At 59.0% G+C, this 20,171-nt stretch overlaps 1 protein-coding gene across 2 annotated transcripts in view; it reads left to right on the top strand.

Moving 5' to 3' along the window:
* TJP3 (tight junction protein 3) overlaps positions 1 to 20,135 on the top strand; it is a 54,305-nt gene extending 34,170 nt beyond the window's left edge. The window contains exons 7-20 of one of the 2 annotated variants that reach the window (XM_043535867.1): positions 5,816 to 5,978; positions 6,673 to 6,763; positions 8,070 to 8,134; positions 9,269 to 9,347; positions 9,822 to 9,978; positions 11,224 to 11,332; positions 12,501 to 12,720; positions 13,860 to 14,056; positions 14,906 to 15,001; positions 15,695 to 15,765; positions 16,164 to 16,475; positions 16,882 to 17,130; positions 17,562 to 17,614; positions 18,976 to 20,135. In XM_043535867.1, coding sequence (XP_043391802.1) covers positions 5,816 to 5,978; positions 6,673 to 6,763; positions 8,070 to 8,134; positions 9,269 to 9,347; positions 9,822 to 9,978; positions 11,224 to 11,332; positions 12,501 to 12,720; positions 13,860 to 14,056; positions 14,906 to 15,001; positions 15,695 to 15,765; positions 16,164 to 16,475; positions 16,882 to 17,130; positions 17,562 to 17,614; positions 18,976 to 19,078 — 1,965 coding nt within the window. In that variant the 3' untranslated portion in view covers positions 19,079 to 20,135. The remainder of the gene's footprint in view (positions 1 to 5,815; positions 5,979 to 6,672; positions 6,764 to 8,069; positions 8,135 to 9,268; positions 9,348 to 9,821; positions 9,979 to 11,223; positions 11,333 to 12,500; positions 12,721 to 13,859; positions 14,057 to 14,905; positions 15,002 to 15,694; positions 15,766 to 16,163; positions 16,476 to 16,881; positions 17,131 to 17,561; positions 17,615 to 18,975) is intronic. The other variant, XM_037885708.2, reaches the window with a different exon arrangement.
* Positions 20,136 to 20,171: the final 36 nt, after the last annotated feature.

Genomic DNA, 20,171 nt, shown 5'->3' with positions numbered 1-20,171 from the left:
CGGACTCACTGTGGGAAGCACATGGAGGGGCAGAGGATGCTGAATGCTCCGAGGTCAGACCCAGGAAGGTGGAAGCCATGTGAGCTTCTTGTCCTGGAGACAGTCTGCTCACTGAGAGGAGACTTCCCCAGAGTCTTGCCTGGCTTCGTAAGGCGCAGTTCCAGGGCATCGCCCAGGGACTCCATGACAGAAGGGTCTTCCTGTCTCTGCGCAAAGCATATCGTCCTGGATCACAGACTGCATTCGCACGTGCGATAAGTTGGCCAAGGTCCCAGTCCCAGCAATTACAGCCCATTCAACCAGAGCACAGGCGTATTCATCAGCCTTTCTGGCTCAGGTCCCTATCCAGGAGATCTGTAAATCAGCCACCTGGTCGTCAGTGCACTCGTTTACAGCCCATTATGCTGTTAACCAACAGGCCAGAGATGATGCGGCAGTCGGCAGAGCTGTTCTTCAGTCAATCGTTCCATGACTCCTACCCTCCTCCAGTGGTAAGCTTGGAAATCACCTAATTGGAATGGACGTGAACAATCACTTGAAGAAGAAAAGATGATTACCTACTTCTCTACCTGTTGTTCTTCAAGATGTGTTCTTCACGTCCATTACAATACCCACCCCCCGTCCCCTCTGTCGGAGTCAACGGCAAGAAGGAACCGAAGGGGGGGTCAGGCCGGCAGGGTAATATATACACCGCCATGAGGACGCCGCTCTAGGGGGCTCCCCTGCTGTCCTGACGGGAGCTACTAAGGAAAAAGTTTCCGACATCCATGCACCTGGCGCGCGCACACCTAATTGTAATGGACGTGAACAACACATCTCGAAGAAAAACAGTTACGAGAGGTAGGTAACCGTCTTTTCCATAAGATTATCCAGTTCACCTCCTCCACCCGATATGGGCGGAGCCAGCTCTGCATCATCCCCCACAGACTCACTTTGGCACAGGGGGCATTCTGTGGGGGTGGGGGAGCAGAAGCTATTGCTGGGATGCCACTTAACCCCCAGCGATTCTCTGCTGCTGGAATGCCCCTGGAGGCTATTAGAGATGCAAGACTGGGGAGGGAATCTCTTTTATTGGGCCAACTTCTGTTGGTGGAAGAGACAAGCTTTGGCGCTCTCGCAGAGCTCTTCTTCAGGTCTAGGAGGCTATGGAAGGTGGGGAGCGGAGGAGGAGGAACAACTTAAGGCTGTGCTTGGGCTGTTCTAACCTATTCCTGGATTGATCTGCCACTTGCCAGCCCCAGCACAGAGATGGGGCAAAACCTCCCCAGTTGGTCCCAAAAAGGACTGTCCACAATGCCTGCCTGCTCCAAGGCATCATCTCGCCTCTGAGACTCTCCTCCTCGCGCTCCCAACAGAACAAAGGGAGGCGGCTACTAGATCCCAGCTCTTCTCCGCTGAGGAGCAGGTGGCTGAGCTCACAGCTCCACTCCAGCCCCATTGTAACCGTTCGGCCTTGGGGTCAGACCTGCCATTCTGGGACATGAGGATGGAGCCTATCAGAGCCAGCAAGGAGCTGAGCTATTGCGCCTGCTCTCATGGCTCATCTTGCCCTTTCGTTCTCCTGATCTTTCTCTCCCAAGCCCTTGCCTCTGCAAGAGCAGCTATTTTATCACCTCTCTGGTTGCTGGTTTGGCCATTGTGGCTTTGTCTAGACTGGGACTTAACCGTGGGGTTATTAGGTCACGTTCATTAGATCAGGCTAGTTAACATGATCTATCTTAACCCAGACAAAGCCTGTATGTTGTTGGATCTCCAAAGAGGACTTCAGAGGAGCCACTTAAACCTTCTGTCTAGCCTTTGTCGTGACGGACACTCACTCTTGTGAATACTTTCATCCTCAAAACCTCCTGTTATAATGCTGTGCTCAAAACTCTGTCGTGGTAATTGTTCTGCGCAGACACCTCTGCTGTTTTCACCGCTTTGCTCTGGGCAGCCTTGGTTTTGCTCACTGATCTTAGATCTAAGACCTCAGCTGGAGTACTGTGTCCAGCTCTGGGCCCCACACCTTAGGAAAGGGGGGGGACACTGGAGAAAGTCCAGAAGAGAGCAACAAAAATGATGAAGGGTCTAGAAAACACAACCTACGAGGAAAGATTGGGAAAAGTTGGGTTTGTGTAATCTGGAGAAGAGAAGACTGAGGAGGGACATAGTCTTCAAGTACGTAAAAGGTTGCTCTGAAGAGGAGAATGATAAATTGTTCTCCTCATCCACTGAGGATAGGACAAGAAGCAATGGGCTTAAATTGTAGCAAGGGAGGTTTAGGTTGGACATTAGGAAAAAGTTCCTAACTGTCAGGGTAGTTAAGCACTGAAATAAATTACCTGAGGAGGTTGTGGAATCTCCATCACTGGAGGTTTTGAAGAGCAGGTTGGACAAACACCTGTCAGAGATGGTCTAGATAATATTTGGCCCTGCCTCGGTGCAGGGGATTGAACTAGATGACCACTCGAGGGTCCTTCCAGGCCTACGTGTCTGTGGTGACAGCCCTGTTGACTAAATGGCATGAATTCTTTGCTGTGTGGTGCATTCTGTGGAACCCATAGGGCTCCAAAAAAGACACATCCCCTGTCTGAACACCTGGAGCAAGCTTTGTGGGTTTGGGTGTTTTTGGAGGGTTTCTTTGTTTTGGGGACTAGATCGTCTTTACCGACAGAACTGCTTGGGCTCGGATTGGGAGGTAGTTAACGGCACAGCCCCTAGTGTGGACACAGCAGATAGTCTAGTTTATTGCTAGGTGCGCCTCAATGCCAGAGCAACTGCACCTGCACTAGGGGCTTGTGCCAGCATCACTATGTATCTGCTCCTAACCCACTAGAGTTGACATGGTACTGTGTGCGTGTGTGTGTGTCTCACCTGAAAACAACTACCTTATTTAAACCCAGCATTACCATCGAAAATTCCAAACATGCCAAATTTTATCATTTCAAATATTTCATTCAAAAAAGTATCCCAGAGGGATCTGAAGGAGATAGTTACAAGGAAGGGCCTGGGGCAGTGTTAGCCACAGAGCTGCCATCAGTGCCTGCAACATACTGTCTAGATGAACTGAGCGTTCGTGCAAACGGGGAATGTGGTGGCCTGCCTGCCCCAGGGTGGAGTTTGGCCCCTGAAAACCTGAACAGAGGTGAGTGCTCATCTGTTACAGTGAAAGACAAGTGCACACAAAGAACCCAATCTACAGTCCTTTCCCCAGGCCAAAGCAACCCTCTGGCCTTGTGTGTGCAAAACCTGGAACTGAAATGACTGAGGCTTTGTCTTCACTGCAGACAAGGTGCGTGTTACTTAGTGGAGAAAAGGCACAGATGGGTTTTATCTCAGCAGAGTTAGTCGAGGTCAATGTTTTACTAACCAGTTTATTTAATGGTCCCTGGCCCCTCCCAGCCAGACTTGTACATAACCTGATCCCTACAAATGAGGACACCACTGCCGCTTTGTCGGGCGGGGGGGGGAGGGAAGGGAAGGGTGTGATTTATTTTTTAAGGCATAAAAATACAGAAGCCAAAGTGGATTTGTTCAAGAGGCCCTGGTAAGAGCGTCAGAATAGACAACAGTCCTCAGGGAATCAATTCTGAAGCACTTAGAGGAGAGGAAAGTGATCAGGAACAGTCAGCATGGATTCACCAAGGACAAGTCATGCCTGACTAATCTAATTGCCTTCTATGATGAGATAACTGGCTCTGTGGATGAGAGGAAAGCAGTGAACGTGTTGTTCCTTGACTTTAGCAAAGCTTTTGACACGGTCTCCCACAGTATTCTTGCCAGCAAGTTAAAGAAGTATGGGCTGGATGAATGGACGATAAGGTGGATAGAAAGCTGGCTGGATTGTCGGGCTGAACAGGTAATGATCAATGGCTCCCTGTCTAGTTGGCAGCCGGTATCAAGTGGAGTGCCCCAAGGGTCAGTCCTGGGGCCGGTTTTGTTCAACATCTTCATTAATGATCTGGATGATGGGTTGGATTGCACCCTCAGCAAGTTTGCAGATGACACTAAACTGGGAGGAGAGGTAGATACGCTGGAGGGTAGGGATAGGATACAGAGGGCCCTAGACAAATTAGAGGGTTGGGCCAAAAGAAATCTAATGAGGTTCAACACGGACAAGTGCAGAGTCCTGCACTTAGGACAGAAGAATCCAAGGCACCGCTACAGACTAGGGACCGAGTGGCTAGGCAGCAGTTCTGCAGAAAAGGACCTAGGGGTTGCAGTGGACGAGAAGCTGGATATGAGTCAACAGTGTGCCCTTGTTGCCAAGAAGGCCAATGGCATTTTGGGCTGTATAAGTTGGGGCATTGCCAGCAGATCAAGGGATGTGATCATTCCCCTCTATTCGACATTGGTGAGGCCTCATCTGGAGTACTGTGTCCAGTTTTGGGCCCCACACTACAAGAAGGATGTGGAAAAATTGGAAAGAGTCCAGCGGAAGGCAACAAAAATGATTAGGGGACTGGAACACATGACTTCTGAGGAGAGGCTGAGGGAACTGGGATTGTTTAGTCTGCGGAAGAGAAGAATGAGGGGGAATTTGATAGCTGCTTTCAACTACATGAAAGGGGGTTCCAAAGAGGATGGATCTAGACTGTTCTCAGTGGTAGCTGATGACAGAACGAGGAGTAATGGTCTCAAGTTGCAGTGGGGGAGGTTTAGGCTGGATATTAGAAAAACTTTTTAACTAAGAGGGTGGTGAAGCACTGGAATGCATTACCTAGGGAGGTGGTGGAATCTCCTTCCTTAGAAGTTTTTAAGATCAGGCTTGACAAAGCCCTGGCTGGGATGATTTAGTTGGGGATTGGTCCTGCTTTGAGCAGGGGATTTGACTAGATACCTCCTGAGGTCCCTTCTAACCCTGAGATTCTATGATTCTATGAACTATAATTAAACTCGATTTGCAAGTGTGTTTCACAGGCTGGGCACATCAGGAGGTGCTGCTTGTCTGGAGAACTTTCTAAACGTTCTCACTTCTGTTCAGAAGCTAGGAATGGGCGACACTTGATGATTCCCTGTTCTGTTCATTCCCTCTGGGGCACCTGGCACCGGCCACTGTCGGAAGACAGGATACTGGGCTAAATGGACCTTTAGTCTGACCCAGTGTGGCCGTTCTTATGTACATAGTCAGAGGTCTTTCTGTAGTGAGAGATCCTTCCACCCAACCATCAGCAGGTGGTTTGGAGACAGAGGGAGAGCAAGCGTGTGTGTGTGTGCTCACACTCCAACCACATACCTCCTTCCCGGCTCAACTTCCCATTTATCTAAGAGCTAATGATATTTCCCACTGCGGTTGTGAAGTGCTTTGAAATCTCTGGATGAAAACCCCTCTCTGTAGTAGTGGTGAGTATTGTTGTTAACATGCCTGCTGTTCCTCACTGTGTTGTGCCTGTATGTGTACACAGCGTGATTAAACTCCTTGTCCCTATACCCACGGGGATTTGCTGGGCTTCCTGCCTGCCTGCACTGTCCACAGAAATGTCTTTCCCTGATTCCAGCAGGGTAGCTATGGGCATCAGAGCCAGCCTTGGCCCTGCCCCGTTAAATCAACAGTCCCACCCCTCCCGTTGGGTGCTCTGATATGAGGCACACTGGCTGGCGTGTGGGAGTTTGGCTTGGTGTGACTGACTCAGCGCTGTGCTCCCCGGCATGGATCTCTAGATGAACTGCAGGGGGTTAGCGGATCTGGGCTGAGTCTGGTCTATAGGCTCGTTTTCGCTACCCCTCTGCTCTCGGCTGTGCCCAGGCACAGGGAAGGCTGCAGCCTCCCCCTGAGCATGGTGCTTGGCAGGCAGCTCTGTAATCCTCCGCCCCCTCTCTCTGCCCCTCTGGTTAGATTAATGGTGTCACCAGCGAGAACTTGTCTCTGGCTGACACCCGCATGCTGATTGAAAGGTCAGAGGGGACGCTGAGGCTGCTCGTGTTCCGGGACAACCGGCAGTTCCTGGTCAACATCCCCCAAGTGAGGGACAGCGACAGCGACAGCTCGCGGCTGGACGGTGAGCGGAGTCACGAGGGCCTGGGGGGAGCCTCCAGGTGAAAGGAGCCAGGACACACTTGTTCTGTGGCTGACTTGGGTACAGGCGACCTGGCAGTGCCGTATTCAGTGCTGGGGAGGGGGGAGAACACACCAGGGCAGCAGCAAGTATCTAGTTGCTGTCTGAATTCAAAGGTCACGGTGACCTAATTGCCATGGTGCTCAGCCATTTGGAAGGTCGTTGGCCCCAAGCAAGAGTCCCAGATGGCTGTTGGACTCCAAAGGGTAATTACTGTTTGGGAGCCTCTGCAAAAGCAGAGTCATCCGGCGACATGGCCTATGCAGTGTGCTCGGTGCACGCCAGTCCGGCAAGGGCTGGGTTTGCGTCAGATCTGCTCCTTGAGTAGCTGCAGCTGTGCTGGGCAAGCTGGAGGGAGAAGCCAGGCGCTGCCACCGGGCGTCTGGGGGGCTCAGCTGTGGAGCCGCACGTGGCAGACTCGCTGGCGTTCTCCAGCGAATGGCAGGGCTGTGGGCTCTGGGTACTTGGTCTGTTGCTTCCGACAGTCCTTCCTCCAGTCCTTCCCCAGACCCCGATAGCCCAGAGGGTCATGCGCCCTGTCACTGCCATAGAGCTGAGGAGGGAAACGAACCTCTGCCCTGGCGTGCCTGGCTCTAGCGTGTCAGCAGCTGTCTTATCTCCCCCCTTTGTGCTCTAGACATCTCCGACATTGGCTCCGAACTGTCCCACCCGCCCCCAGCACAGAGCCCCCAGCGGGCCCCAGAGGCCTCCAGGACGAACTCGCTATCGTAAGCCACTTCCTCTTCCCCCTCAACCCTTCGAGTCATCAGACCCTCGCTGTGCCACCCCAGGTCGAGGGGCCGCTCCCCTTCTGCCCCGGCTGTGTTCCCCAGCAGCCTGAGACACTGTCAGACCCGAGAGACAGCCCCGGTTTGGGTGTGGATGAACACTGCTCAGACGCTGATTGGCTCGGTGGCTGCTCTCTGCCTGTCCCCTCTGTAACATGGACTAACGCTTGTGTATGAGTCCTCGCAGTGCCCAGGAGCCAGGGCCGAGCAGTGCCGTCAGTAAGGTTATGTGGAGCTGGGCACTGAGTTTAGTTTAAAGGTGACTTCCCCATCTTGGACCTGCACTGCAAACCTCGTCCAGTTTTCTAGGTAATGTTCCTGCTCCAGCTGGAGCAGCCTAAGCGGAGTTCCTGGGGCATCTGTCAGTTGGGTCCCATCGTGTAACCGTCAGGAGCCTCTGACTTCGCGGCCCCAGAGAACAGCAGCACAGGGCCGTCCAGGGGGAAACCTACAGCCCAAGCAATGATTACACTGCTTGGCAGTCGCTGGTCTCTCCCCTGCCAGGACAGCCCCTGGGGATGGTGCCTCTCTAAGGGCTCCTTGGTGGATGAGGGAGGGGCTGGAGCAGGTGCCTCTGTGTGGGCTCAGGGAGCAGAGCGAGGCAGGTGATGACACTTGGGAGGAGAAGGCAGGGGCGGCATGGGCATCTCCCTGCCTGATCCAGCCGGCAGCTGGTCTGTGGCTTGTCCGAGAGGAGACTGGGTGATGTGAGCCATCGGCGCTCTCCCGCTGCAGAGCCGAGCAGGGCCTGCGCCCCAGAGAACAGCCCTTCCCGGGGGTGGCAGCCTGGCAGAGTGGGCTGCCTGCTGGTGAAGAGCCAGGCCCTGCTGCACAGACTGCATGTTTCTTGGCGCAGGAGTGTGTGCACGTGCAGTGTGCAATGTGCTCGCAGTGTGTGCAGTGCCCAGTACAACGGGGCCCTAGCCCCACAAACACTGATGCTCCTCCGGCTGGCAGCACCACTGAGCATCTCCAGTCCCCTCAGCTCTGTTCCCCCCGCCTCCCACGCGCTTGCTGCGGGGGTGAAGGGGAGCTCCAGGAGCTGGGCAGAACCAGGCAGCCCAAAGAGTGTGAGTCCCGGGCTGTCCCCATGCCTTCAGCCTAGCTCTCTCAGGCAAGGGGCTGCTGCTTTTTGGAGCTGCGGGAAAGGGCTCTCTGAATGGGACCAGGGCCCTCTTCCCTGTCCCACAAATGGAGGAGCAGCAGCAGTCCTGCTTAAGTCTCATCATCTCTTTTTTTGCTCTAGGGAGGGGAGTCAGCTCAGCAGGGAGACAGCAGCCGCTGTACAGGAGAACGATGCTCCTCTCCCAGGTGAGTCCTGGCTACTGGGTCTCCTCCGGGCGAGGCAAGGAGCCTCGAGGCTGAGTCCAGCCTGCCCTGCTCTGGAAACTGGGCCTGCACAGTCTCTCCCCTGCAGGCTGCTGGTTCATGTCCCGCCCAGCAGGATCGTGACCGACTGCGTATTGGGAATGGGCTGATGTATCAAGAACCAGGAGCAATGGTCGCAGTGGGGGAGGTGTAGGTTGGATATTAGGAAACACTATTTCACTAGGAGGGTGGGGAAGCACTGGAATGGGTTCCCTAGGGAGGTGGTGGAATCTCCTTCCTTAGAGGTTTTTAAGGCCTGGCTTGACAAAGCCCTGGCTGGGATGATTTAGTTGGGGTAGGTCCTGCTTTGAGCAGCAGGTTGGACTAGATGACCTCCTGAGGTCCCTTCCAACCCTGAGATTCTGTGATCTGGTTCCTGGCACTAAGGTGTCTTCATGGCAGGAACCACCAGCGTGGATAGGAGTCACTGGAAGTCTGGCTGCCCAGCTAAGCAGAGGGGCCAGGACTGAGTGGGACCCTGGAAATCGATCTCCTCGCTTGTCTGGAGAGGAGGCCTCTCCAGGGCACGGCCGAAGATACGTTGGGGGGGCGGGTGGCAGCTGGGGGGAGGGGGAACCTACCCTGCCGCGCTCTGTTCTGTGGTGAAGCAGAGGCCATCAGTCTCAGAGGCTGTCGTTAGGGGCCATTCACCAGCACTGACTTCCCAGACGTGAGGCCAGGCTGATGATCGTGGCCGTGGGCCGAGCTCCCAGCTGGGCCGGGCAAGCTGCTGTGCTCTGGCAGCTGCCTGGTGTAGGCTCAGGCGCCCTGATGGCCCGCATGCGTCTCTCCCCTGCGGCATCCTGTGCTCTCGAGCCCCTGCAGAAGGGCGCACTGCTCTCTGGCGGTGCTGCCTGCCACTCTGAGGGCAGCAGCATGGACGTCCCCATCTTCATCAGCCATCTCTGGAGCACTGGGCCACACACCACACCCAGGCAGTAAATGGGCTCTTTGCTCTTGAGAAGCTCCTAAGACTCCCTGTTTCCAACCCCCCTGCCCCAGCCAAGTCCCTGCAGCCCTCAAAGCAGCTTGAATGTCCAGGGCTGCTCCACCTTACCCCACCCTCTCCCATTGCAGATTCCCTGGAACCTGCTGAGGAGAGTGCCTACAGCGTCTCCTATGACCACCCTGCAGCCAGAGCCAGCGAGGAGGATGGGTAAGCTGCTGCCATGTGCTGGTAACTCCTGGCTAGCTGGGGAAGGAGCCGTGTCTTGGCGCAGGTATTGCGGAGGTCACGGGGCTGTGCAGACAGAACAGGGCCCAACCCAGATGCAGCACAGTCCTGGCAACAGCCTGCGGAGAAGCCACTCAGCAGTGGGCTGGCAGGGGGAGGGGGCGATGGGACTGGCCAGGGAAAATAGCTGGGCTTTAAGAAGAGCTCTGAAGCCAAAGGGGCTCTCAGCAGGGGATGAGCTCATGGGGCAGGATGGAGCCAGCTCGGAGCAGGGCGGGTAGGAGGAGCTAAGGGTGACCCTGGCTCCTTCAGACAAAGACTCTTGTTTGTGGTGGTGAAGTGCCCTTGAGCCCTCCCATGCTGGCTGTGGATGATGAGCTGCTGGAACCCATCTGCCCTGACGGCAGCGCTGACTTTGCTGCTCCAAGCTCACACTGCGGTTCTTCCCGGTTGCAGGTACAGCCCGGACGCCAAGATCGTGCGCTTTGTGAAGGCCAACACCATCGGGCTACGGCTGGCTGGCGGCAATGACGTGGGCATCTTTGTGGCAGGTGTGCAGGAGGGGAGCCCCGCGGACAGCGAGGGGATCAAAGAGGGGGACCAAATTCTGCAGGTACCACCGCAAACAAGGGGGCAGGGGAGGGAGAGTGTCTGGAATGAAAGTGTTGCTGCGTCAACGACCCTCCCTGCGCAAAGCTGGGGTCACAGAATCACAGGATATCTGGGTGGGCAGGGACCCCAGGAAGTCATCTAGTCCAGCCCCTGCTCCAAGCAGGACCAATCCCCAATTTTTGCCCCAGATCCCTAAATGGCCCCCTCAAGGATTGAACTCACAACCCTGGGTTTAGCAGGCCAATGCTCAAACCACTGAGCTATCCCTCCCCCACGGGTCCTTGTCTGGTGTGGCTCTTACTGTTATTGGGAAGTAGCTGAGCCCAGGAAGTGCAGGGGAGCCCAAAATCTTGGGATTGTTTCCTGTCTCAGCTCCCTATGGGTTGGGACATCCCGAACTCTCACTTTGTTATATGACGTGACCGTCTCTAGCCTCCCAAACCCCTCACTCCCAGCAGCCCTGTGTGGAGAGTCACCCGCAAATGGAGTGCCAGGACCGACCCTGCTGGAAGCTAATCCTGGGAGAGAACATGGGAAATGCTTCTCCCAACCTCTAGTCCAGTCCCCTCCCTCCAGCCTGCCCCGGCCAGGAGCGCACTTCTCCTGGCTGTGAGCACTTCCAGGCGCTCGCCCAGGAGCTGTCACACCCTCTGGCAGTCCAGCATTGAGAAAGTGCCACCTGCTGCACGTCTAGAATACCCAGAGCACGTCCATGCTCTTCCCCGAGGCATCCGGGCCCCCTGCTCTCCTTGAAGCGCCCCTGTGTTAATGTGCAACGGCCACCATCTCAGCTGGCAGCCCGGGGATTGAACCGGGGAGCTCCCGGAGCTAAAACCACAAACCGCTGCAACTGGAGCGATGGAGCCTTGGCCCTGTAACGGCTCAGCCTCTGTGGGTTGGCCTAGGAGGAGACCCAGAACAGTCACCTGTAGGCTATATACACAGACTACATAGCCTCCCCCGTCTTCCTCTGAACCTGCTTGTGCGGTCAGTGTGACTGACAGGGAAACATAAGCACCAAGGTCATGGAGCTGGGAATAGCACCCAGGAGCCCTGACTCTGGGTCTCGGCTCCAGCCATTAGCCCTGCACTAGCCTGGCTTGTACAGCCCGGTCCTGCAGTGCCTGAGCACCGTCACCACAGCCTCATGTGGCCTCCCCGTGCAGGCCCTTCCCCTTGGCGTGTGCTGCTCCCACCCAGGAATGGACGGGGGATGCCGGCGCTAAGGCCCTTTCATCTCTGGCAGGTGAACGATACCAGCTTCCAGAGCCTGACCCGAGAGGACGCCGTGCAGTATCTGCTGTCCCTGCCACAGGGCGAGGAGGTCGTTCTGCTGACCCAGCGCAAGCAGGACAGTAAGTGACCAACTGACCTCCAGTCTGCAGCTGCAGGGTTGCTGGGGCTTGTGTGTTAAGGTCCCACTCTAGGCTCTGGCTGGTCCTTGCCTGTGACTGAGCTGCCAATGTGCACCTGCGTCTGTCCCTTGGGAGCCCAGCGTGACTCTGCCCATGTGAGTTTCCTCCTCTTTCCCCTGGGAAGTTGGGCAAGAGACAAGACCAGCCTGGGACTTCCCAGAACTCTGGCTCCCCGGAGTGCCCAGGATCCCAGCTGTGCTGGACGGGCCCAGGCACATCCCCTGTTGGACTGAGCACAGGTGGGTGGGAGAGTTAACCCAGCCCTCGACCGCATCCCAGAGAAATCTTCCAGTGCTGCAACACCTGCTCCAAACGCTACACCGCGAGCCACCATGCCAGGGACGCTACATCAATGCCAGCCTCCAGTGCAGATGGGCTGCACCAGAGTCAGACAGGGCTGGCATCAGTGAGGCTAAATGGCACCCATGTGACTCCAGAACAGCCATCTGAACCGAGGGGCAGGGCGGGTGTAGCTACACGCATGCCAGTAGGGAGACCCAAAGGAAAGCCGCATGTCCCTATGGCAAATCGCTTGTTGTCTTGGGTTGAATCCAGGCCTGGGTTATAGTCTGGGCTCTTGGTGCCTGATCTCTCTAAGGGGTCCCACTCCCCCATCTACCCTGTACCTTTTCAGGGTGGAACTGGCCGAGCGCCCAACCAGAGCTGCCTCCTGCTTCGTCCGGCCACTCGCTTTTGTTCCCAACCTGACATATGTTGGGGTTGCTGCCCTGCACGCTCCTGTCCCCGACCTTCATTCATGGTGGGGGGGTATCCATCCCGCCCAATGCTCTGGCCTGGGCTCTGCCCATCTCCCTGGACGCTGAGCTCACGCTCCCAGAGTTTCCATGGTTGCGAGGGGTTCACCTTCCTTCCAGCTCGGTTGTGTTGCTGATGGCTCCCGTTTTTCATGAGCCATGCTGCGGGACTCTGTTCCCTCTACGCAGACGGTCCCTGGTTCTCTGCCGGGGTTTTGAGACGTGGGCAGTAAAAGGTGCTGCACAAATGCAGCCGACCCGTCTCTCCTCCATTTTCCCCGTGTGCTGGCCCCCAAATGCCCCCTCCTCTCTGGCCGCCTCTCCCTGACAGGCCCTGTCTTGGCCTTGCCCAGTCTACAGGAAGATGGTCAAGTCCAACGTGAGGGACTCGTTCCACATCCGCACGCACTTCGACTTCGAGAAGGACACTCCCTCTGGGTTGAGCTTCACGCGGGGCGAGGTCTTCCATGTTCTGGACACCATGTACCGCGGCAAGCTGGGCAGCTGGCTGGCCGTGCGCATGGGCAGAGACCTGCAGGAACTGGACAAGGGAATCATCCCCAACAGGAGCAGGTAGGGCAGGCCGTGGGGGACAGGGTCCTTGGCATGAGTCTCAGAGCGGGGGCACTGAGCCCTGGGGCTGAGCAAAGGGCAGCGGAGCTATTAAGGGAGCTGTGGGGGGGACATCCTCCAGTGTGGATCACAATAACCTTCCCACCCCAAGGCATCCAGCTGGGAGCCCTGAGGGTGTTTACTCAGGCCCCATGATGCTCCCATGGCGGGAAGTCATCAATCCAGCTTCCTGCCCTGGGCTGCGACAGAGCAGCAGGACCAGCGGGCTGTCTGCCTGCAGCCAGGGCCTGGGCAGGTGGCTGCTATGGGACCAAGAACCCGCCAGCCCCACATATGCTGTCCTGAGCTGCTCTGCCCCAGACCCATGCCAGCCTCCCACCCTACCACGGAGGGAGGCCCGTGCTTCTCTGGGGCAGAGAGAGGAAGCTCTGTCCCTGCGTGGCCTCGTTGGAGGAAGCATGGTCCAGTGGTAGCCCTGGGAATCTTGGCTCTGCCACAAAGTGGCCATGTGTCCTGAGGCCAAGTCATGTTCCAGGTCTCTGCCTCAGTTTACCCATCTGTGAAACAGGGACAATGGTTTCTTCCTGGGAGGCAGTGGAGGTTGTTTGCAGGGCAGCCTGATGCCCTAGGATTGAAGGGGCTGTTGCACAGCATCTTCCTGCCATGCCTGCAAGGTTAGACAGGGCAGGACTCGCGCCCTAGCACTGCTGGGCCATTGCTCAGGAAGGGAATTGGAGGCCTGTTGTGCCGATGTGGAAATCCAATGACCCAGGCCGTGTGCCCTGCAAGGAAATGCACCCTGGGTCTCGCTGCACGGTGCTGTGCCGCTTAGACCTTCTCTCTGCCCTGGCACACGGCTCCTGGGATGGTCTGTGTAACGATACTGAGCGCTCGCAGTGTCTGCTGCTTGCCAGCCCCTCCCACCGGCAAAGGGGGGCACCAAGGGAGGAGGTGAGTTGGTATCGGCCCCTGGAGGGGATCCCAGGCGCCCTGGTTCGGGGTGCTGGAAACACTCACCAGCCCTGGACCGTGGGACAGACTGGCTGTGCCAGAGCAGGGACAGTGAGGCGGTTGGTTCGGGGGCGCCCCGAGATGCTTTGGGGCTCTCGATGCTGACGCTGTCTCGCCCTCTGGTGCAGGGCTGAGCAGTTCGCCAGCTTGGAGTCCGTCCTGAAGGCCACCTCCGTTGCCAGCTCCTCCGGGGCCCGGGCCGAGTTCTGGAAGCTGCGGGGCCTGCGGGGGGCCAAGAAGAACCTGCGGAAGAGCCGCGAGGACCTGTCGGCTCTCACCAAGCAGGGCCACTATCCACCCTACGAGAGGGTGGTGCTGCGGGAAGGTGGGCATGGCTGCCAGCCCGGGGCTGTCCCAGAGGAGCGGTGCTGGGGGGCTGATCCTTCAGGCCTGGGGGAGGGAAGGATTGGCCTGGCTGGAGGAGGCTGGCTGCTGCTGGCCTGTCCATGTGAGAGGAGCCCTGCACTCCCTTCCTGTTGGCCCACTGGGCTGGGCTGTCCCCTGGGAGGTGTTGCCCCAGGCTCTGCCCATGCATGGGCAGCTGCTTTGCATTCCTGTTCTCTGCTGAGATGGGGGGGTCCCCTGCCTGGAGTGCACTTGGGGCCTGCTCCTCACCGTGCCTTGCCCTTTGGTATCTTCATGGGAGCTGCCAGCCATCGGCCAGACAAACACCCCTCCTCGTGGAGGCTTCATCAAAAGCCAAGCTGAGCTGCCTGACTCTGGGCCGAAGGATGAGGCTGCCGATTCTCCCTGGCTACCCAAGGGCCAGTCGCTCGCCCCTCGGGAGTTCCAGGCTCGGCCCCTGGGCCCTCCCACAGGCTGTGAGGCCTCGGCTCCGAGGCAGGGATCAGTGGAAGCAGCAGCGGTGCACGAGCTCTGTGCAGGCGGCAGCGGGGAGCACGCTGGGCTGCGGCCCTGACCCTGCAGGTTGGCTGGGATGCTGCAGCCGACAGCCTGAGGCCTCTGGCGTGTCTGATCCTGCCGCTCGCAGCCATCCCCTGGGCCCATCTACGCCCAGCCCGGGAGGCAGAGTGCCCGTCCCCCATGTTACAGGTCACGATGGCACAGGGGCGGGGGGCCTGCCCGAGGCTGCAGCGTTTCAGTGGCGGGGATGGGGTCAGACCTTGTGTTTCATGTGGTGCCCGGCTCGCTGAACCCCTCTCCTCTCCCCCAGCCAACTTCAAACGGCCAGTCGTGATCCTGGGGCCCATCTCTGACATCGCCATGGAGAAGCTGAGTGCCGAGCTGCCTGACGAGTTTGAAATCGCCCGTAAGTGCAGCTGGGAGCGTCCGACAGGCCCTGTTCTGGCTGGGGTCCTGTCCTGGGACATTACGTGGGGAATGCAGGGCTCCCGTGTGCGGCCAGTGTAAGGAGGGGGTGCTCTGGGCAAGAGCTGGCGGACCCACATGGCCTGCTGAAGTGTTCTCTCTCAGGCACCCAGCCATGGCTAATGCTGAGAGCCTCCTGCAGCCCAGGGGCCCTTTCAGGGATGTGGCCCTGATCCCAGCTGCTTCCTTATCCTGGGCCTCCACATTTCCCATGCGCAGTGTGTGTCTCTGCCTGCCTGTCCCTTCCGCCCCCCATGTGCCAGCTGCTTTGCAACATCATCTGCCCAGCCTGCTGATGGCTTCCTCCTGAGCTAGACAGGTCAGGAGCCTTCTCTCCACCCCCCAGTTCGTGCACACCCTCTGCAATGTCCTGGGGCCCCTCTCCGCCCCTCCGTGCACACCCCCTGCGATGCCCTGTGCCCCTCTCCACGCCCCCCCCTCCCAGTCCATGCACACCCCCTGCAATGCCCTGGGGCCCCTCATGCCATTTCCCATCACCCCAGACAGCTGGGCTGAGGAGCTCTCCTGGGATCAGTAGCAGCACAGCTGGGCCAGGGACACTTGGGGACAATCAATGGGTCCGGCTTGGAGACGCTCTCACCGTCTCCCATGCCGGGTTGTGCTTGTTCCCCAGAGAGCGTGGCCCGCAACGAGGCATCATCCAAGGTCATCAAACTGGACTCGGTGCGACAGATCGCTGAGAAGGTGAGGCCCTCGCAGGGCCAGGGTTAGCGAGGGATGCTCTGCCCTCCCCGAGCCTCTTCCAGCCAGGGCCTCCAAGCCTGCCCACGCTGGCTGCCTGCTGGGAAGCATGCGTCACCCCAGTCCACAGGGAGGGAGGTTGGGTGTCTTGCCTGAGTGAGTGCAGAGCTAGGAATCAAGCCCAATGCCCTGACTCCTGCCGTGTCTGCCCGCTGCTCGGGAAGTGGAGGGCGAGGCCAGGCAGTGGGGATCCCCCTTCTCAGGGGGCGGGGGCCCAGAGAGCTGTATTCCAATGCTCGTGGCAGTGGATGGCCCAGCTGGTGTTCTGAGGCAGGGGAACCACGCCGTAGGTTTCCCTTCCCGCCCCCAGGACCCTACCCAGCCCCTCTCCTGCCCCGCAGGACAAGCACGCGCTGCTGGACATCACGCCCTCAGCCGTGGAGCGGCTTAACTACGTGCAGTACTACCCCGTGGTGGTGTTCTGTGAACCCGACAGCCGGCAGGGCATCAAGGCCATGCGCCAGTGGCTCGCCCCCGGCTCCAAGAAGAGCTCCCGCCGCCTCTACGCGCAGGCCGTCAAGATGAAGAAGAACTACAGTTACCTCTTCACGGCCGCCATCAGCCTCGGCGGAAGCACCAACACCTGGTACCAGAGCCTCAAGGAGATCATCCGCGCCCAGCAGGCCCGGCCTATCTGGACAGCGGAGGAGCAGGTACCCAGAGAGTCCTTCTCGCTCCTCCAGGCCCCCGCCTTTCTCAGCTCCCTCCTGCCTGCCCTGACTGAAACGGGGCATCCCCTGGGCGGGGCCCGCTGCCCCATCGAACTGCCAGGGAGCTGGGATTGGAGTCTGCCTGCCAGCCCCGGCTAATTCCCTGCGGCAGACACGGCTCTGATCCCGGCAGCCCTCTGGGCACTAGGGGGAGTGGGGAGGACAGTGCCTCAGAACGACATGGAGGGGCTCCCCTGGCACCCTGCTCCTCTGCAAGGCAGCTGAGATTCAGGGCCTGAGGGAGACCAATACCTGTGCGCCAGCGCCGTGGAGCCAGTGCAGACGCCCACCTCGGGCAGCACCGCGGGTCACCCCGCGTGCAGGTGACCCCCATCTCCTCTCCCTGCAGGTGGATGCCTCCCCAGAGGAGGGCCTGGACCTGCTGAACCAGCAGCGCTCCGCCAGCACAGGGGACCTCACCTGCGATAGCTGCGCCAACAGCGACTACGAGGACACGGATGGCGAGGGGGGGGCCTACACGGACAACGAGCTGGAGGACGACCATGCCCAGACAGCCCTGGCCCGGTCCTCGGAGCCGGTGGAGCCCCACAACCCAGATGAGCATGTGGCCGTCTCTCTGACCTATGCCGCCTCTCGGGTGAGCAGGGCAGCACAGGCAGGGCACTGGGGGTGCAGGGGTCCAACGCTGCCCTGGCCGGTGGCTTCTGGGGAAGGGGGCAGGAGGTCTCTGAGCTGGTCACAGAGGGCATTGCTAACCCCCATCAGAATGGGCACCAAGGGGTCCCATTGTGAGCAGCCTCAGCAGCGCCAGGGCAGCTGAACTCCCCTCTTCAAAGCCCAGGGTGAGGGTGGGCAGGGGAGCCTGGCCCAGCTCTGGCTGTGAGGTGCCCGTTTCAGGGGTAGGTGGGGGCACTCTCCCTGGGGCAGGCAGCAGGCCAGCCGGGCTTGAGGGCTGGTGCTGCCTCTCTGACCGCAGAGCCCCTCCCAGGGCAGTGCCTGGGGCTGCAGCGCCCCCGTCTGGAGCACGCAGCTCTGCAGCCTCGAACGACTTCCTTCTGATTCCAATAGGATGGAGACCAGCAGCCTCAGGGCCAGTGGAGACAGGATTACAGCAGCATCAGGTACCAGCAGCCTCGTCTCTCCTGCCCCAGCAGGCGTGACACGGGAAGCGAGGGGGGTGGGGGGTGAATCACCTGCTCGGAGCATCCTTCCTGCCAGGACTAGGATTGCTAACTTTCTACTTGCACAAAACTGAACACCCTTGACCCGCCCCTGCCCCACCCCTCCTCTGAGGCCCCACCCCTGCCTCCGGCTCCAGGTGCAGGCTTCAGGTTGGGGCCAGAAATGAGGGGTTCAGGGTGCGGGAGGGGGCTGGGGCAGAGGGTTGGAGTGTGTGTGGGGGGGTAAGGGCTCCGGCTGGGGCAGGGGATGCGATGCAGGGGGAGGGGAGGGGAGGAGGGACTTGAGGTATGTGAGGGGACTCTGGGCTACGGCTGCGGGGTTCAGATTGTGGGAGGGGGCTCTGGGCTGGGCCAGGGGATTGGGGTACAGAGGGGGGTGTGAGGGCTCTGGCTGTGGGGTGGGGCTGTGACTGAGGGGTTCGGCTCGTGGGAGGGGAATCAGGGCTGGGGCACAGGGGGGTGAGGGCTGGTGGTGCAGGTTCTGGGGTGTAGGAGGGTGCTCTGGGCTGGGACTGAGGGGTTCAGAGGGTGGAAAAGGGATCAGGACTGTGGCAGTGGGTTGGGGTGTGGGAGGGGGCTCAGGGGTGCAGACTCCGGGCATCGCTTACCTCAAGCAGCTCCCAGAAGCAGTAGCATGTCCCCTCTCTGGTTCCTATGTGGAGGTGCAGCCAGGTGGCTCTGTGCGCTGCCCCATCAGCAGGTGCCGCACCTGCAGCTCCCATTAGCCACAGTTCCCAGCCAATGGGAGCTGCAGCACTAGGGCTTGGGGCACGGGCAGCATGCGGAGCACCCTGGCTGCCCCTACGCGTAGGAGCCGGAGAGCAGACATGCCGCTGCTTCAAGGCGCCACACGGAGTCACGGCAGTCAGAGAGCCTACCTTGGCCCTACTGTGCTGCCAACCCGACTTTTAACAGCCTGGTCAGTGGTGCTGTCTGGAGCCGCCAAGGGCCCTTTCCGACTGGGCGTTCTGGTCGAAAACCGAACAGCTGGCACCCTCGCCAGGACACCAGTTCTGCTCGCTGGGTCTGTGGCTGCCGCCTGAATCCAGTTGTGAGGGGGTTAATGCAAGTCACTGGATTCCTTTAACCTTCCCATCGTTCTGGCGGGGTCTGTGGGCTCCACACAGGCTCAGCGGCAGGGAGGGGAATGTCAGCCAGGGCCAGTTCTGAACCCAAACCAGCCATGGCCTGTGGGCCACTGTGAGCTCTTCAGCCGAGTACCCGGGGGGGGTGTTCTGCAGCTGCTGTCCCTTCCCCGGCTCCCCAGCCAGGGCCTGACGTGGCATCTTGCTGCCCTGTAGGGAGTACGAACACAACGCTCTGAAAAAGAAGTTCACGCAGGCCCGGGCCTACGACTCTGATGAGGATGAAGGCTACGACTGGGGCCCAGCTACGGACCTGTAGCCACAATGGCTTCCAGGATTCCTCGTTCTACACCACCGAGCTGCCTTCTGGGAAGTGCCTGCCAAGCTGCATCGTCCCCTTTCCGCCCTGGGCCGGCGAGAGGAGCCCCTGTCCCTTCTCACTCGGGGTCGGCTCCCTCCTGCACACCCCCCTCTCCAGAGCAGGGCTGTTTGGTTTTAATCGTCCTGAACACAAGGCTCAGGGCAGCGTGCTGCTGGCTGGCTAGCAGCCAGCCTGAGCTGTTCTCCTGGGCTCCCAGCCTCTGCCCACATCCTAGGCTTTAACTCTCCTCCACGTCTCTGCCGGCAGAGCCCAGGTCTCAGCCCTGTCCTAGCTGCCTGCAGTGATGTCAATGTGCCAGCGTCCCTGGCAAGTACAGCTCTGCCCACTGAGCATCACCAGGCAGGACGCCCTGGCACCCTGGGTGGTGCTGTAAATAGCTCTGCCTGTGTTTGTAATAAAGGAATCCTTTTCACTAGCCCCTGCTGTCTCTGTATCCCCCGGCGGGGCCGAGGTGGTGGACTGGGCTCTGTTCCGAGCCTCAGTAGAGGGGGCTGGCGAATGAAATGCAGGGCAGCCGTGAGGGAGCATGCTCTGCAGAGGAGGGCAGCAGCGTACCTGTGCTCCCGCCTCGCTGCACGGGAACCGAATGAAGCCAGGCTGCAGGCAGCTGGCACATCTCAGCTGGGCTAACTGCCCCCCTCCAGCTCAGCGCGCTGTTAGTGCAGCAGCCAACTTTCCTCGTCAGCCCGATGGGGCGCCATCTCTGCACCATTATTGCACAACTGTGCACACACAGGACAGAAAGCTGGTCCTAAAAGCCCATCCTGAGATGATGCATGCCAGGGAGCAGCGCTCACAAAACACAGCATCTGTCAGACACCCCCACAAAGCTCCTAGCCTTAGCCATGGGTCCAGCATCTGGCATGTGGCTGCTGGTGGCCTCTGGGGCTAGATGAACCCTGACTCTGGGAGGTCCCAGGGCTCCCTCCATCTGAGTCTGGAGCTAGGGCAAGCTCTGCCGGCTGATAGGGACACTGAGCAGCTGCTCGCCTGCACCACCTCCCGCAGGAAGTGGGGGACTCAGCCAGCA

This window comes from Chelonia mydas, chromosome 25 (genome assembly GCF_015237465.2).
Source record: "Chelonia mydas isolate rCheMyd1 chromosome 25, rCheMyd1.pri.v2, whole genome shotgun sequence".
In the NCBI taxonomy this organism is placed as follows: Eukaryota; Metazoa; Chordata; order Testudines; family Cheloniidae; genus Chelonia; species Chelonia mydas.
Note: the sequence above shows the minus strand (reverse complement) of the source record. Positions and strands in the feature narration are given on the sequence as shown.